Genomic DNA, 16548 nt, shown 5'->3' with positions numbered 1-16548 from the left:
GTGCATGCATATAGATGACGGCAAAGCGATATGTAAATATAATGAGTCTAAATGCGATCAGATCAAAGGTGCTCGTCCAGTCTTCTGCATATGCGTTTATGTTGGAGATAAAGAGAAATGCATCCTACAAGAGAGAGAGAGAGAGAGAGAGAGAGAGAGAGGGGTGCTGATGGGGGGAGTTGGCAAGCCCTCGTGCCCCCCTCATATCTGCGTGCACGACTCTCTCCTCCGCAGTGCACTGCTGGACAGCGCCGAGTGCGGAGTACAGGACAGGACAGGACCATTCGCGCGCATCAGCGAGGGCACGCGCTTTCTTACAGTCCTAAAGTCCCAAACACCATCCACGCACGAGAGCAGCAGCCACATGGAGCTAAAATGAACTGTCGGACGGCTGATCTTCACTTCACGACTCACACTTACAGATTTACAGTTTGAGAGGGAAGGGACATATCAGACATGGACACCTTGGTGTGGATCTTGATTTGTGGAGCGGTAAGTGTTGCCATTAGTTTAGATCAGATTCAGACCGCATTAGAGCACAAGTGCGCGCAGTGATCCGCCGCTGGATGAAATATGTAGGTTAATTGACATCAGGTGATCACCGCTTCAGTTCGCGTGATGCTCCGGTTGTCGTGATGCGGATTCAGCGGAACTTGTATTCGGTCTGTGGTAGTAGTGATGACTAATCTCAGCAGCCCGGTTTCTGGAGAACAGGTGTCAGCTTCCCTATTCTTTATAGTTGTCTAAAATGAATCTGCCGTGTAAGTGTGTTTATTGGGTGAAAACAGAATCAGTGCACAGAAGAAATGTGCGCCCGACTGTAAACAAACTTTCATGCCAAGTTGCTTATGAGTTTGACGAATTAAACCGGCTTTATTTATTTAATATTTGCCACATAAAGCCAATAGCTTATTTAAGTAGCCTTTATTATGGAGTTTTTGTATGCGTTTGTATTTACAGTGTGAATATTGTAATGACTTTCAGGGGGATCAATGTTTTTAAAGAAATTCCTGCAGGTCGCCAACCGAATTTTGGCGCCCCTGGCACGCCTTGAAGACTTTTTTGAAAAACTTAAGTTTTTGTGTGATATTTGCAGTAATTAAATCTGTAATAAATTATACTCAATGTCGTTGTTTTGGTTTTGTAAATGTTAGGTAGGATAACGAGAAAACTGAAAATAGAGTGCAGTCCATGTCCAACTTGTTATTTAACTTTTGTATACTTAAACGTTTGAAAAAATAGTTTAACCATATCTTTACCTAAAAGCAGGCTACCCATTTTATTTATTTATTCTTTTACCTATATAATAAAAATAATGAAAAAAAAAGATTTTCCACCCCCTCCCTCATAATTAGTACCTTGCCTGTTTAGACATCAAATGGGCAACAATATGCAAATTCAAAACAATCCTTCAAAAATAAAAAGAATCAATGTAACCATTGCTGCAGCCACATTACATAATAATGGTGCTGGCAAATATACCTTCCTGTGGTATTCTTGGTGTGAACTTAATTTGGTAAATTTTTGTAATGGATATACCCTTATGCTCAGGGAAAAAACTCAAAAGTGCGCAAGCATGTGACCCTCATGGTCCCCTACCGAGCGCCCAACGTGACCCTCACCACCTCCAGTCTCGTGTAACACGGTCAAAATCAGTTTAAACATGCACACGCTCTTGACTAAACACAATTACACCGTGACCTCTTTTCAGTGATCTGATTTGCAAAATGGCAAACGGAGCCGGCAATTGAGTTTGCTCCAGGTGCACAGAGTCAGTGAAGGATCTCCACCGACACATGAGCCAGCAGCGCTCCGTCTGGAGTGCCATTTTACAGCTGCGCGAAGGCACTAGTGCGCTTCACAAGAGATCTGACGGGGACACAAGCCGCCTAATTGGTGGTGAAAAAGGCGATGGCTTGTCAAGGCTTGATGTTTCACGGTATTAAAGCTCAGTCTCATTTCCTGGCTGGTGCATAGCAGTGCATTACGGACAGGTGCAGATCAGTGAATTGCACAGTAATGACAGGCCCTTGCAAACACATTTACTTAGCTACAGTATGTAAGTAAGGGCAAAACCATAGACTTGATTTTCCAATTGATAACATTACTGGATTTGCCCTCAGGGAGATTTATTGATTTAGCAGATTAATTTAGTCCCCAAACTATAGCTAAGTAAAGCCACATACTCTTTCCTTAGATGTGTTAAGCATTGGGCATTCTCCATACTGTGGAGTCCATTAAAGCCTGCCAAGTTAACTCATCGGCACGCTTACTCAAGCGAATGCAAATTGAGAGAAAAAAGAAAGGATGACAGCCAGGGTTGATGAAGAGAGAGAGAGAGAGAGAGAGAGTAAATGAGGGGGTGAGTTGGCTGCTGTACCAGTGCATCTGTTTCTGAATGAGAGTGAGAGAGGATGTGGATGAGGGGAGGAGGAGGGTGGAAAGAGGAGTCTTAAAGGGCAAAGAGAGTGTGTGAGAGAGAGGCTAGGACGGTAGATAAGATTAGGAACAAGAGGTGATGTTTTAATGAAAACGTGCAGAAGATCAGAGAGGTTTTCCCTCTTTACTTTGATTGTGGGGGGTCTAGATGATGGCGACCTGTGTAAATTGTGTGTAATTTTTACAATGTGTAATGTGCTATGGTTTCTATTAAAGAATGTTTGCTGTGTGTGTTTGAGAGCGAGAGAGAGAGAGAGAGAGAGAGAGTGAGAGAGCGAGCAAGAGAGAGAGTATGCTAATTCATTAATGAATGCAAGGAGAAAAATGTGCTGTTAGTTTAATTACCCTGTTGTGTGTGTGTGTGTGTGTGTGAGTGTGTCTTTGAAACACTCTGGAATCCACAGGTTAATGAATGAATCTGTGCTTCTTTTCACAGCCATATTAAAGAGAAATGCTTCAACAAGGCCCACTTATTGCTCAATAGAGCACAGCGGTGGGGTCCCAGAAGTAAAAATGCCATTCATTTACACCACTGAGAAATAGATTTTAATGATATTGCATTAACCCTTCAAAAAGCTTTCAAAACAATACATGAGCTCAAAGATTGTTACGATATGATATATGTTTCTATAACAGTCACAAGCCATGGATAGGACAAATAGGAAAAATTACATCCTTCTAAATATTTATAATTATAACTATAAAAAATACACACACACACACACGTATGTATAAATATCTGTGTGTATATATATATATATATATATATATATATAGAGAGAGAGAGAGAGAGAGAGAGAGAGAGAGAGAGAGAGAGAGAGAGAGAGAGAGAGAGAGAGAAGGCACTTTATTGTCCCATATTTAGGAAATTTGTCTTGGATTCAGAAACTCGGTCATCTAGACACACAAACATAAACCACACAGTTCAACAATCTATAGTCTTACTGATGTAAGACTTTTAAAGTATTTGTGTAATGTTTCAACCTACACATTGGAATATATACATGCACACGGCCATTTTGGATTCAACTACTGTAGATTCACAACACTTTATGGGATGAGTAGTTATTTCCCTCATCAATTTAACTAACTTTAGGCTAATTTTGTATAAAAATAAAAATAATTCAAATGATGGTTTGTAATGTGATTCATCTCTGGTTGGTGTGGTTCATGGCTTAGGACACTTTATTGAATAAATGGAAGAATTCCTTTGGAGAAAATGAATAGAGAAAAACGCTTCTGGAACCAAGGGTGTTGTGGGGTGTTGTCTATAAGAGCACTGAGCGTGATCACATGACCAGACTGAACCTATTGAGAGAGCAAGAGAGAAGCGCTGCAGTAGTAAATTAATTCAAAGTGAAGTCTGCGACTCAATAATGAGCCTCCAATTCCTCTTAAACACACCCCACACACACACACATCTGTCGTCCGAGACAAAATGAGCCCATAAACACCTCTTTCAGTGTCTGCATGTACGGATGTTTAAGACCCCTTAGGTTATTATTGACAATACTCAACAAACAGATCAGGAGCTGTGAAAGAGGAAGCGCATATGTGAAGGGTAGGGCTAATAGATGTCTTGGGTAGAGAGGCTCTGCGGACCCTGATCTGTGAGACCTCGATGTGTAAAGAATGTGTAATCGCACCCGTGACAATACGAGAGAAACCGCTATGTAATAGACATATGCATAACTCATACGTACGGCCTGTCTCATCTTGCTCAACACGCCCCAGCTTTTGGAGACAGAAAAGCAATCAGCACAATATGCTGTGATGCAGCTGTTACCAAACATGTGCAGCAAATATGAAGGAGTTTATGGACAATGAGGGATTGACAGGATTAGTTTTACTATAAATTAGAAATGCCACAAAAAAGAAGTTAAAAAGTTTTAGGTAAACTTTAGAAGTTTCGCATCAGAATCACTGCTGTCACAACACTCGGCGCATCTTGTCGTCTGTCAGCTGTCACAATTTAATAACCAATATGCAATATTCTAACCAAATCAATGAGAGATTTTTAAACTTTAATCAACTTTCAATGAAGAATAAAGTTAAAAGTAATGGTAAAACAAATAAGGCTGAAACTATCTGCAAAACAATGTTGAATGGAGTTTATACTTTAGGTGGTTCAGGCTGAATTAATTGCAGCAATTAGTGGAACAGAAGGAGGAAATATCATTTGAGGAATATCAATATGACTATATTTCCTTGCAAACACATTAACATCAAAATATCTCAAGGATTTATGTGTAATGGGAGACAAGGAACCTGTGGAGTCCTAGAGAGATGGGATATTAATGTAATTTCTCTCTTTCTGTAGCTGGGGCTGGTGTTTGGCTCAAAGCTGGAGCGAGCCGTAGACGAAGAGTGTGAGTCGGGGAGTTACACTCGCAGCGGGGAGTGCTGTTTGCAGTGTCCTCCAGGAGAGGGGGTGGTCAAGGAGTGCGGAGCCACCCAGACCGAGTGCAGTCAATGCTTAGACAGTGAGTACAACTTCTCATATACGCATACATGCTAACTCACACACTTACATGCATGTAGGCCATGACATATACAGAATTGTTCAAGCACATGCATGAACTGATAATCTTCACAAATATTCACACCGTCACAAACACTTACTTTCACGCACGTAAATTTATGAACACATAATTAGTGTCTCACACGTACACTTAGTAACACATAATTATGCTCTCTCTCTCTCTCTCTCCCTCCCTCACACACGTGCGCATATATATATCCAAAGAACAGACAGAAAGCTGAGAGTAATTATGCAATTAGCTGGTTACAGTATATGAGCTGCTGCTGTGTGTGTGTGTGTTTGATACTTTAATTTAGGCCAAATGTTCAGCTTTAAACCAGAAAGAGGAAAACCAATCCTTAAAGTGAGAAATCTGGGGCTGTCAATTGATTAACTATTTTCTGAACATGAAGTTGGTACTTGAATTGAACATTATAGTGATTTTTAATTGTTTAGTATTATATATCGTTGAAAAGTTTGGGGGTAGCTAATGTTTTTTAATTTTTTAATAAAAAGGCTGCATTTATTTGAGCAAGATACAGTAAAAACAGTAATAGTGTATAGTAATACAATTTTAAATAACTGCTGTCAATGTTAATATATTTTAAAATTATTCCTGTGATGGCACAGCTGATTTTTCAGTGTCACGTGATCCTTCAGAAATCATTCTAATATGATGATTTGCTGCTCAAAAAACATTTCTTATTATTATCAATGCTGAAAAACAGTTGTGCTGCTTCATATTTTTTAGGGAAAACAGTTTAGGGAAACCAAATTCTTTGATGATTAGAAAGTTCAAAAGAGCAGCATTTGTTTACATAAATCTTTACTATAAATGTCTTTACTGTCACTTTTGATCGATTTAATCGATTTAAAGTATTAATTTCTTTAAAAAATTGTGCAGACCTCAAACTTTTGGATCGTAGAGTACATATATATATTCTTCCCATTCACAGAAACATTTAGAAAAGGCACTGGCACATTTGGAAATGACAAGACACATTTTTCACCTGTTTTACAGCAGGTCTCATTCTTTTGTTGTGAATGTTTCCTAAATGGGCTCTATCCTACTTTCTGCTCTCAATAAGAGAAACAAACAGTCCTCCGTGAGCGCTGAGAAGCTTTTAGGACGGCATGCCTGAAATAGAGGAGATCTTATGTTTCAGGACAGGACACTTTACATCAATAACCCAACTGGGTGCTTTTTGTTTTTTCATTCTGTGTGGGATATAAATAAAGATGGTGAATTTTATTTTAGAAAAGCATCTGCATTAATTTTTAGTGTAACAAAACAAGCTTCCTGTTTACTGATAGACAAAAACACATTTTGTGACCTTTGCGTTAGTCTCCCGTCCCCTTTCTCCGAGTGTTGGCAAAGACACACAAACACACACGCCTCTTTCATGCATCCTCGCCCCCTCATCCCCTACCCAGTCTAGACACAAGCACACATCAGCAACTACTGAAATATTTAGCTGTCCATTTTCTCTCTTCCCCCTCCCTCACATACTCAGTCATCGAAGTGAAAACTGATTGACACGAACCTGTCACCATCAGCTACTGTCTCAGCCGCCATTTCATTACAAATCAGGCCAACATCTTTGACTCACACACACATAATAGCGGACTGATATTACTTTCCATTGATTACTTTGATTTATTAATAAATCAAAAATGATCTTGTAGCTCAACTGCTAGAGCTTGGTGCTAACAACAATAGGTTCATTGGTTTGATTCAAGTAGGTTTGTGTGATATGTTTACTATAATTAAATTAGTAATAAAATTATACCTAATGCTGTTTTTTATGTTTTGTAAATGTTCCGTATGACAATGATCGGAAATTGCTCAAGTTGCTCTACATTTTGCTTTAAAAAGTGAAGCATATTTTTAGTACAATTCAATTTTTTTGCTGTAAATTTTATGGCAATTAAGGACTTTTTCCTCCAAATTCCCATTACTGTATATATTTTAATTAATATTAATAATAATAATAATATACTTTATAATATTATTTATATTTGTGTTATAAATAATAGTATTTGTTGTACTAATTTGTGCTGGTTTAAATACAAAATAAAACTTTTACTGTAGTGTAAATAGTGTCTAATCTAAAAAAAAAAACCATTGATAATAAATACAAAGGAAAATAATAAAAAGTGTCTGAATAATCATGAAAATAATGTGGTGAATGATTTTGTGGTGAATGTGACCTGGACATGTTTTCAGAAGATTTACCCATATTTTTCTGCAATGCATAATTGAAATGCACTTTGTCGTTTTGAAGTGAAATGTGAATGAACGTGAGTCTGTTACTGTATATGTTCTGTTTGTTGTAGGTACTGTAGGAGCAGTGTTGAACTGGAATCTGTCAGTGTATTAATTCAGAGAGAGCTGACTAATGACTGATGGGGATTGGGAAATAACAGCTTTAGATAATGATGCATTTTAGCACAGGCAACATCATATGCCCTAACCCATTCAGACTAAGACTAATACAGCCCGTATTCATCTGAGAGAGAGAAAGAGAGAGGTTGTTGCTACTGAACATTTAAGCAGAACTCAGGACTGGAGCCATCGCTGTTTTTATTGGCCTGTGCAGCCGCTCTACCGTTCCACGCAGCTTTGATTTATTACTTTAACTGTATTATAATTCAAACAGTCATACTAATAAAGAACAACTGAATTGTGAAAACAGAGCTAGAGAGAGCGAGAAACACATTCAAGTTTGTTCTGATAAACCAATATGGTTGTGATTATAGATCAGAATACAGTGCATTACGCAATGGACGTTTTTTTTCCGTTTTTTTTCTAGGCCCGTTCAGTATTAAGTTACTTTACAAAATCTTTTAAAATGTGCCAGCAAAATATTGGCAAACATCTCTAGTTACAGTTCTCCTCCAGCAAATGACAGCCAAGCAGAAATCCAGCTCCGAAAGAAAAGCGTAAAAAGATCTCACGCACCTGGCTGGTTTGTCTGTAATTGTAAAGGGATAAAAACGCAGAGACTTCAGCTGATGACGTTACAGGAAGACACGCCGCATGAGGCAGCTCGAGCCTTTTTCCGTTTGCCCTCCTGACAGTGTGATGGAGCTATTTATTATGCGTGTAAACAGTCATCAGCAGAGCATGTGTGTTTGGGCTCTCCGTTGTTTCTGTTAGTTTTGTGATATCCGTTTGTAATCAGTGCAGGGACGGCTGCGTTCAGGTGTATCCTTGCAAACACGTGGCTGGTGCTCTGTTCATCTGTTCATGGTTGTATGCACACGCTCCATAGGAATGTCACAATAGTCTTAACTCACTCTAAAGATGATATGTTTAAAGTGAACTCAAAAAAGAATGAAGAAGTAAACACTAGAGCCAAACTATAGAAATAATGAAAGTAAGATGGAGATCAGGCGGCATGTGGGCCATGTCATGTATTCTTCTCTCAAAGGCGGCAGGGATATTACAGTAAACACAAAACAGACAAACAATACCATAGGTTGGACCCATGAGATAACAGTTATCATATGCTCATAATTCATAATTTATAATAATTCATAATTTTTTAATTAATGAACAATGATATTTAAGTACAGACAGACAGACAGACAGACAGATAGATAGATAGATATAGACAGACACAGACTGATGATGATAGATAGATATATAGATATATAGACACAAAATAGATAGATAGATAGATAGATAGATAGATAGATAGATAGATAGATAGATAGATAGATAGATAGATAGATAGATAGATAGATAGAATATTTAGCTAGTTTTCTAGGCCAGCCTTAGTTGGGTGACAAATGGACTGATCTTTGAATTCTCCACTGCAGAACGAGGTCATATATATCCATTAATAATTAATGAAGGAGAAACGAAAGAGAGAGCGAGACAACAAACAGATGGACTGAAAGGCTTGTCCGGCTGAATTGACACTTTCAGAGCTCACCATGGCCTGCACTGTGTGTGTGTGTGTGATATGGAGAAGTGCTACATTTTGTACCTACAACATCAAAAGGTAATTAACGAAGATTAAAAATAATTTAGCCTATAATCTGGGAATGAATGCAACGGGTTAGGTTGAAATCGGCCATAATAAAAAACAGCGTTATCACTGCATCAGCAATTTCGTATTTGTTAGTACAACATGTTTGCGCAGTTGTTTTTGCATGGTTTAAATGCCTTGATTATGGTAACCAAGTCATTAGCCTTAACATCACCTGCACAACAAGAGCAAACATGACAAGAACAGAACATCAAGTGTTTTAAGGAAATCTTCCGTTCAATATTTGGCTGAGAGGTGAACACCCCACCCTTAGGCCAACTTTAAGCATGAACACATCTGCCTGCCCAGCATCAAATCTTTCCAGATTCAAAAAGACATGATCTGTTGGTAAAACAAGCATCAGCAGACCGCAGTGATGAATATCGCTCTTCTTCCTTGTTCAGATCCTACATATTGTGAAATGTAGAAAAAGAAAATGACAAATGTGATCTCAATGGTTTTCTTTTTGTGATCTCAAATTTTTGCTTAAGTCTGGGGCTGCTCAAAATTTTCTCCTAAGAAAAGGATCCCTGTAATCTCACATGCTTCAAGAGATCTTATCCCAAAATGTACTCTTAAAAATAAAGGTAAATATGGTTCCACAAAGAACCTTTAACATCCTAGCACTCAAATAAAGGGTTCTGTGTGGAATGTAAAACTCTCTTGCTCTTTCTTTGAGTGTCTGAGAAACACTGAGTGCTCTTAGCAAAGCGACAGCGAGTCGTGCGCCTTACACTAGTGTTTACTGTGCGTCAAATACACGGATTGCTTGACGGAGAGCGAAACTCTCAAGTGCTCAGTCAGTGTTCGGTGAGTGAAAATATGTCTGTGTGTACCAGTCCCAGATTGTAGAGGTAGTTCCTCGTTAAGGAACTCCGCCTCAGCTTCACGTCCGCCTTCCGCCATAGTTGTTTTTGCTCTGCACGTGAGCTGCGAATGGGTCCCAAACAGAAATACGTCATCAGTAGGCTTTATCTTTTTATAGTCATTATCACGGGAAGACTAATTCTTATTGTGAGGAGAATGAGAAAATTGCTCAGGGTGTTTAAGATGCACTCAACACGTGCGGGAGACAACTGTTCCCGCATGGTGACAGATACCCCTTTTCCACCAAGGCAGTGCTGTGCTGGTTCGGAGCCAGAGCCTAGTTTCAAATCGGTTCTTTGTTTTTCGACACCCAAAGCACCAGCTCTAAACCAGGAAAAGTGGTTCTTAAGTAGCACCAAAACATTACTGGTCTAGAAGTAAGAACCGCTTGCGTCAGGGGCTGGGGGCGGGGTTACCAGCAAGACGAACAGAAACTTGTGACCGCCATTTTTAAAATAGCAGCTAATCGAGCCAATAGCAGCTTGATTGTAATCTCCGTCTACGGTGAGCTGCACGAACGCGTTGGATTCGCTGTGTTTGGATGCTGATGTTAGGGGTTAACAGTTTAGGACCCATGGACCAGATGTTTGAAAAGAAGACCCGGAGTCAGAATTATAAAAAAATTGAAGAAAAGTTTTACTGAAGATAGTTTGCAGTTTCATCATAGTTCCATACATTCTATCAGAAATTTTATTTTCATAAGATGCACAGAAAATCACTCAACATATTCTAAGGGGTTTTCACAATGTTTCTGTTTAACTTGAATCACATTTGTCCACGGAAATGATCCCCAACCCATCCCACGAACGCGTTGGATTCGCTGTGTTTGGATGCCGATGTAGGTTCGCAAAGCCATAAGCATCAATAGTAACGCAACGACCGCCATTGATGATGGAAGGCTTGTTGGAGATGCATCGGAACGGCGTGTACCGATCGGATCTGCGGGAGTGTTTGGAGAGCATATGACTCCTTGTGCTTTTGGATCGCTCTCGCAGTGCTTTGATGTCATGCGCTGATCGGTCTGCGGTCTGCGCAGTAGTGTTGTGGGCGACATGAGATGTACACAGTGACGTAAGATCTGGCTCTGTGGTGGCTCTCTGGCCTGTGGAAAGGCAAACCGGTTCTTAGAAGGCTCGTCAGTCGAACCAACTCCGAACTGGCAATAGCTCTGGCTCTGAACTAGCAGCTGGTTCTTGCTGGTGGAAAAGGGGTAATAGTCTCATACAACCCCAAAATACATAGTTCTCTGAGCAGGAGAAAGAATGCTTCAACCCCAGAGTTTGAAGATGAGCTAGGACGATATCTCGATGTCGTAGCGCAAGCTCTTGAGACTGAGCCAATATCAGCCAGCCGCCTGAAAAGCTACCCTACCAGCGTGGATGTGATTCTGCACGGTCTGGAGGGAAGCACAGACTTTTTAAGTGATGATGCGCTGCCAGGGGAGAGATAGCCTACGAGCATCTCTTCAACCTGGGACATCTTGTGCTTTTGCACCAACGATAGTCGAATAAACTGACGTCACAGGCACAAATACACGGGAAGAAAAACACTCTCAAAAACAAAGGTGCCAAAAGAGGGTTTTCACAGCAAATGCCATATACAGTAAGAACCATTTCTGTGCAAGGAAAAGGTTCCATGGATGTTAAAGGTTCTTCATGGTACCATCAATGGCAATAAAGAACTTTTATTTTTAAGAGTGTAGAACATTTCCATTGCACAAGGGATCTTTATAGTGGAAATCTTATTAAATGTTCTTTACACTTTAAATAACTGAAAGGTTCTTTTAGGAACCAAAATAGCTCTTACTGTATATAGCATTTGCTGTAAAAACCCTATTCTGGTTCCTTTATTTTGAGAGTGTGTTCTCATCAATCTGCAATCACAACTTTCAGCATGAACTAAGTTAGAGATAGAGGAACATTTCCTCATCAAATTGATATGATATTACAACTGAGATCTTACCGTGTCAACAATTGTCAGAAACTTAGGACAAACATCTCAAACAAAGTTAACACTTAAATCAAAAGTTCAAATCAAAGCAATAGTTATTAACTAACTTAGGCTATGTTGTTTTTTGCTTACTGATCCAGTTCACCGATCTGAGTTTAACAGTCAACTGCAGAGGACGATTATCAATGAAAATTTGAAACAACATGAGGAAATGTACAGAATTTTTAAGTCTCCTAAGCTATAAAAGAGCAGCATCTGAGTATTAAAATATTCCTCTGGATCAGTGTGGAAAACAGCTGTGTGACTGTTTTTGTTTCATGTTTGTGGTGTTTGATGAAAAGCTGTCCTGTGTTCCAGGAATATAAGAGCATTTCCAGCAGACATCTATCTGCATGTTTTTCTGCCTATCTCTGTTTGTTTCTTTGTTTGTTTAGCACCATGATAATTAAACAACAGGAACACACACAGATGAGAGACAAACATGATTTAAAATTCTTGATAATATCTTACCCTTTATGGTGAACCAGTCTAAAGAAGATTTGGAGAACCGTCAGGCGTCAGATTAGTGTGCTGGTGATGACATTTATTGTGAATGTGCGGATGTGTATCTGCTGCTCGCTGTTTTAGAGTGCGCTTCTGAGGTTTTCTTTATGAAATATTATCTTCATCCTAGGACAAATACGGCTGGTTTATTTGGTGTTAATGGTTCTAACTCGTAGATTCCACCTTTAAATGTTTATGTGGACATAAAAAGAGTTTCATTCTTGCTGTACTAAAACAAAACTGATGTTTTTGTCTTTTCATCCTGTTCACATCCTGTTCACATTCCTTTGCTTTCTGTTGCAAGATCTTGGATGTAATATTAAAGAAAAGCTGATAGTCCAATATAATAGCTCAGATTTATCTGTCCGATCCTTTTATGGTAATGACAGATTATCTAACGTAAATTGGTCTGAACAAGTTTAAAATTTTGTGTAACAAAACAGGGAATTAATACTTGACCTTACACACGATGGAAAGGAAAATGTTTTGGCTCAGAAAGGCTTGTCATTTGTTTCATTTAATTATCAACTTTGTCTCAGATGTTTTCTCCTAAAATTCCTTAGGAGAAGATCATTTGGTTTCGGGAAAAATATAATGAGAAATGTTCATGCCGAAATCTCTGACTTTTGATTCCACCCTATATCTGCGAATCTAAGCTCAGAGACAAGTCTCAATTAAATTTTATTATACCGTCTAGCAGAAACATATTAAAGAGATCTAATTTGTTATTTTTTCTTTTAAATGAGGACTGTTTAAGAGAGAGAAAGTTGTCTTTGGTGTGGGGAGAGAGAGACAGCCAGAGACCCCCATATTCACAAACAAGAGCTGCCATGACCGTGACCAGGCATTTAAAACAACCTGGTTTATAAAGAACATCAAGCATAAACTGCTTTCCCATTCCTGTAAAAACAAAAACAAACAAACATATTCTTATTGTCCTCTAATCCTTGCTCTCACCTCTCCTGTTATCAGAGAGACACAAGATCTAGGGAAAGATAAAGATTGTGTACTTGTTTACTGAACCTATTCTGTAAATTGTTCATGTGAAAATAATAAATATATTGATAAAATATAAAAAAAGATCTAGGGAAAGATATTGAAATCCTAAATTTGCTGGGTTTAAATTACAAACCCCTCAAACCCGTCAGGCCGTCCAAAATGCCTGTCACGCATTCTTTGCTCTACAGTAAACCCGATTTCACTCGAAGCCACACACAAACCCTTTGAATAATTTTCGCAATAATTTTCCATCTCAAATTCTCACATAGGGGAAAAACTCTTCTTGAGAAAAGTTCTTTAAAGGTCCCCTATTATGCAAAATTCACTTTTGCATGCTGTTTGGACATAAATGTGTGTTGGCAGTGTGTGTACACAACCAGCCAATAGTGATAAAAATCCACTCACTCCTTTTTTATTAATCCCCATAAATCATCAGCAGTGTCTCCCAACGACCTGTTTTCAGAATGCTGTTTTAGTGACGTCACTACAGCACAGGCCCCGCCCACGAGTGTTGACAGACACTGCCGTTTCAACATAGACCCGCCCTGATCGAGTTCACAGCCATAGATGAGAATGTCTCCCAAGAGTTGTAGGTGTTGTGTGGCTGGATGTTTTAATCCACATAGCACTCTCTATTTACTCCCGAAATCTGAGGCAGCCGCTGAAGACGAGGTGGAATTATTTTGTTTTTAAAGAAAATGCTCCCTCAACTCTACCGAAATTCGTTTATGTACTTGCGCACTTCTTATAACTTACTGTGTTTACTCAGCTCTTACGGTGATTTTCTGAAGTAAAACTGACGCTTCATCTTTTGTGTGATGTACAATAAACTTTATTAAACTCATCAGTATATGTTTGATCATCATTCGGACCTGGTCCGAAACAGCAGACTTGTAGGCTATTAATAATGGATACATACAAGCAGATGACAAATACGTTATAACCGTAATTAAACTACTAAACTATACCTGTTCCATCTCTATACAGCACTCTCTGTAGGCATTATTGTCCGACTCCGGGCCGAAATGAACACCGTTACTGAGAGTTTCTGATATTATCATCATTCCGTGAGATGAAATTGTCCTGAGAGACTGAGCGCGAGCTCATGAAGCTCCGCCCACTGTGCATCTTATTTGCATTTAAAGGGCACACACTAAAACAGCGCGTTTTTCTGAGCCCCAAAAAATGACAATTTAAACATGCTGTAAAAAATGATCTGTTGGGTATTTTGAGCTAAAACTTCACATACACACTCTGGGGACATCAGAGACTTATTTTACATCTTGTGAAAAGGGGCATAATACGGGACCTTTAATAAAGCCCTTTAATAAAGTTAAACGCAACAAGGTAACGCATTACTTCAGGGTTGAATTTAGGCACTACTAACGGTGTCAAGGAAGTCAAGAAACTTTCAAAAACTAAGTTGAAGTTCTTGGAATGATGAAAAAGACAAAGAAAAAAGCAAAGAAGACATGAACCCTTGTTCAACTGCTTGTTAATGGAAATATCTAATCAGCCAATCACATGGCAGCAACTCCATCTTGAGAAGAAGGTCATGGTCAAGAAGACGATCTGCTGAAGTACAAACTGAGCAACAGAATTGGAAAGAACAGTGATTTAAGTGACTTTGAACGTGGAATGGCTCTTGGTTCGGACTGGTCTGAGTATTTCAGATTCCACTGTAAACCCGAATAAGTTAGCAGAACTCAAAAAATGTAAGGCAATCGATTGCCTCAATTTTTTTAAGTTTTGAAATTCAAAGTTTAAGTAAGATTCTGCTGATCTACTGGGATTTTCACACAAAACCATCTCAAGGGTTAACAGAGAACGGTTTGAAAAAAAGAAAAATCTGTTTCCAGCAGCTTTTTGAATCTATGCCAAAAAGAATTTTGGCAGTTAATGGGGCAAAAGGGGGTCCAACCCAGTATTAGCAAGATGTACCTAATAAAGTGGCATTAGCAGTGTATTACATCTCAATGATCAGATGGTGTAGAACCACTTGGAAATATGCAACATGTAGAAATCACAGCTTTTGAGCCATTCACCTGATCCATGAATGCCATGTGACTAAATGTGACACTCTGCTAAAGAAAAACGACAACACTGACTGGCTGCTGTCACCACAGGAATGCATACAGTCCAAAACACTTCACTAGTGACTACATCAGTATAATTTATATTCTGTTTGCACATTTTTTTATTAAAAATAGCTACTTTTATGGAGAAAGATGCTCTTTGTAGCCAATATTTGTTACGACACAACCGGACAAACCTTAGTCTCTCCGTTGGACTGCACAGCTATTCTGAAATCTGAAAGATGTTGAGGGTCTTTTATGTCGAGAGCCGTTTAAACTAAATTCAGATGCATTATGTATACAGTAATGCCAGGTAGACTTGTGTTTTGACTGCAGAAATCATTGCCATATTGAAATGAACAGAACTGAACACACAGAGATCTCTATAACACAATGTAGCACACTGTTCCTTTCCTTGATTACCAATTTTTTTCTCTTTGTCTGTTTTCACGGGCCTCGCCTCCTCACCGTTTTTCCTTGCCCGTAGTGTCTGATTATTATTATGATCACTGATTAATTATAATTAAAGTGCTAAGGACGTAATGATTTAACCTGAGGGGTCATTATTTACAGCAGAAAGGCAGATTAAACTGTAATTATCTTGTCATTCTGATTATGTCTCTCTTTTTCTCTCTCCAGGTGAGACATTCTCTGAAACGTTCAGTCACACAGAGAGATGTCAGACGTGTAGAGAATGCACAGGTCTCATGCGTATGCAGACCCCCTGCACCGACTCGAACGATGCTGCGTGCGTGTGCAACTACGGCTACTTCATGAACGAACTGATTGGCCAGTGCGAGCCCTGCACTGTGTGTCCCCACGGTCAGGGAGTGCTGTTTCGCTGCGAGCACTCCCACGACACGGCCTGTGAGGAGTGTCTGGAAGACACCTACTCTGATCGGGAGAGCTCGCTGGACCCCTGCATGCCTTGCACCATCTGCGAGGACGGGAGAGAGATTCTCATCAGGAATTGCACACCCTATGAAGATGCATGGTGTCATGGTGAGAGAATAATGCACTCAAGAATATTATGTGTGAACAATCAAAATTGAAATAAAATAATGAAATGATTCATTAAAATAATGACACAATCTAAAAGCAAAAATAAAATAAAAAT

The 16548-nt window shown here is 39.2% G+C and overlaps 1 protein-coding gene across 1 annotated transcript in view; it reads left to right on the top strand.

The window, feature by feature from the left end:
* The first annotated feature begins 230 nt into the window (after nt 1-230).
* The window catches only part of ngfra (nerve growth factor receptor a (TNFR superfamily, member 16)), a 37290-nt gene continuing 20972 nt past the window's right edge, over nt 231-16548 (top strand). Inside the window, exons 1-3 of the mRNA XM_084126157.1 lie at nt 231-492; nt 4760-4922; nt 16071-16433. Coding sequence (XP_083982283.1) covers nt 457-492; nt 4760-4922; nt 16071-16433 — 562 coding nt within the window. The 5' untranslated portion in view covers nt 231-456. The remainder of the gene's footprint in view (nt 493-4759; nt 4923-16070; nt 16434-16548) is intronic.

Source organism: Abramis brama (genome assembly GCF_963993115.1).
Source record: "Abramis brama genome assembly, chromosome: 1".
Taxonomy (NCBI): Eukaryota; Metazoa; Chordata; class Actinopteri; order Cypriniformes; family Leuciscidae; genus Abramis; species Abramis brama.
This window is presented reverse-complemented; position numbering and strand designations above follow the sequence as displayed.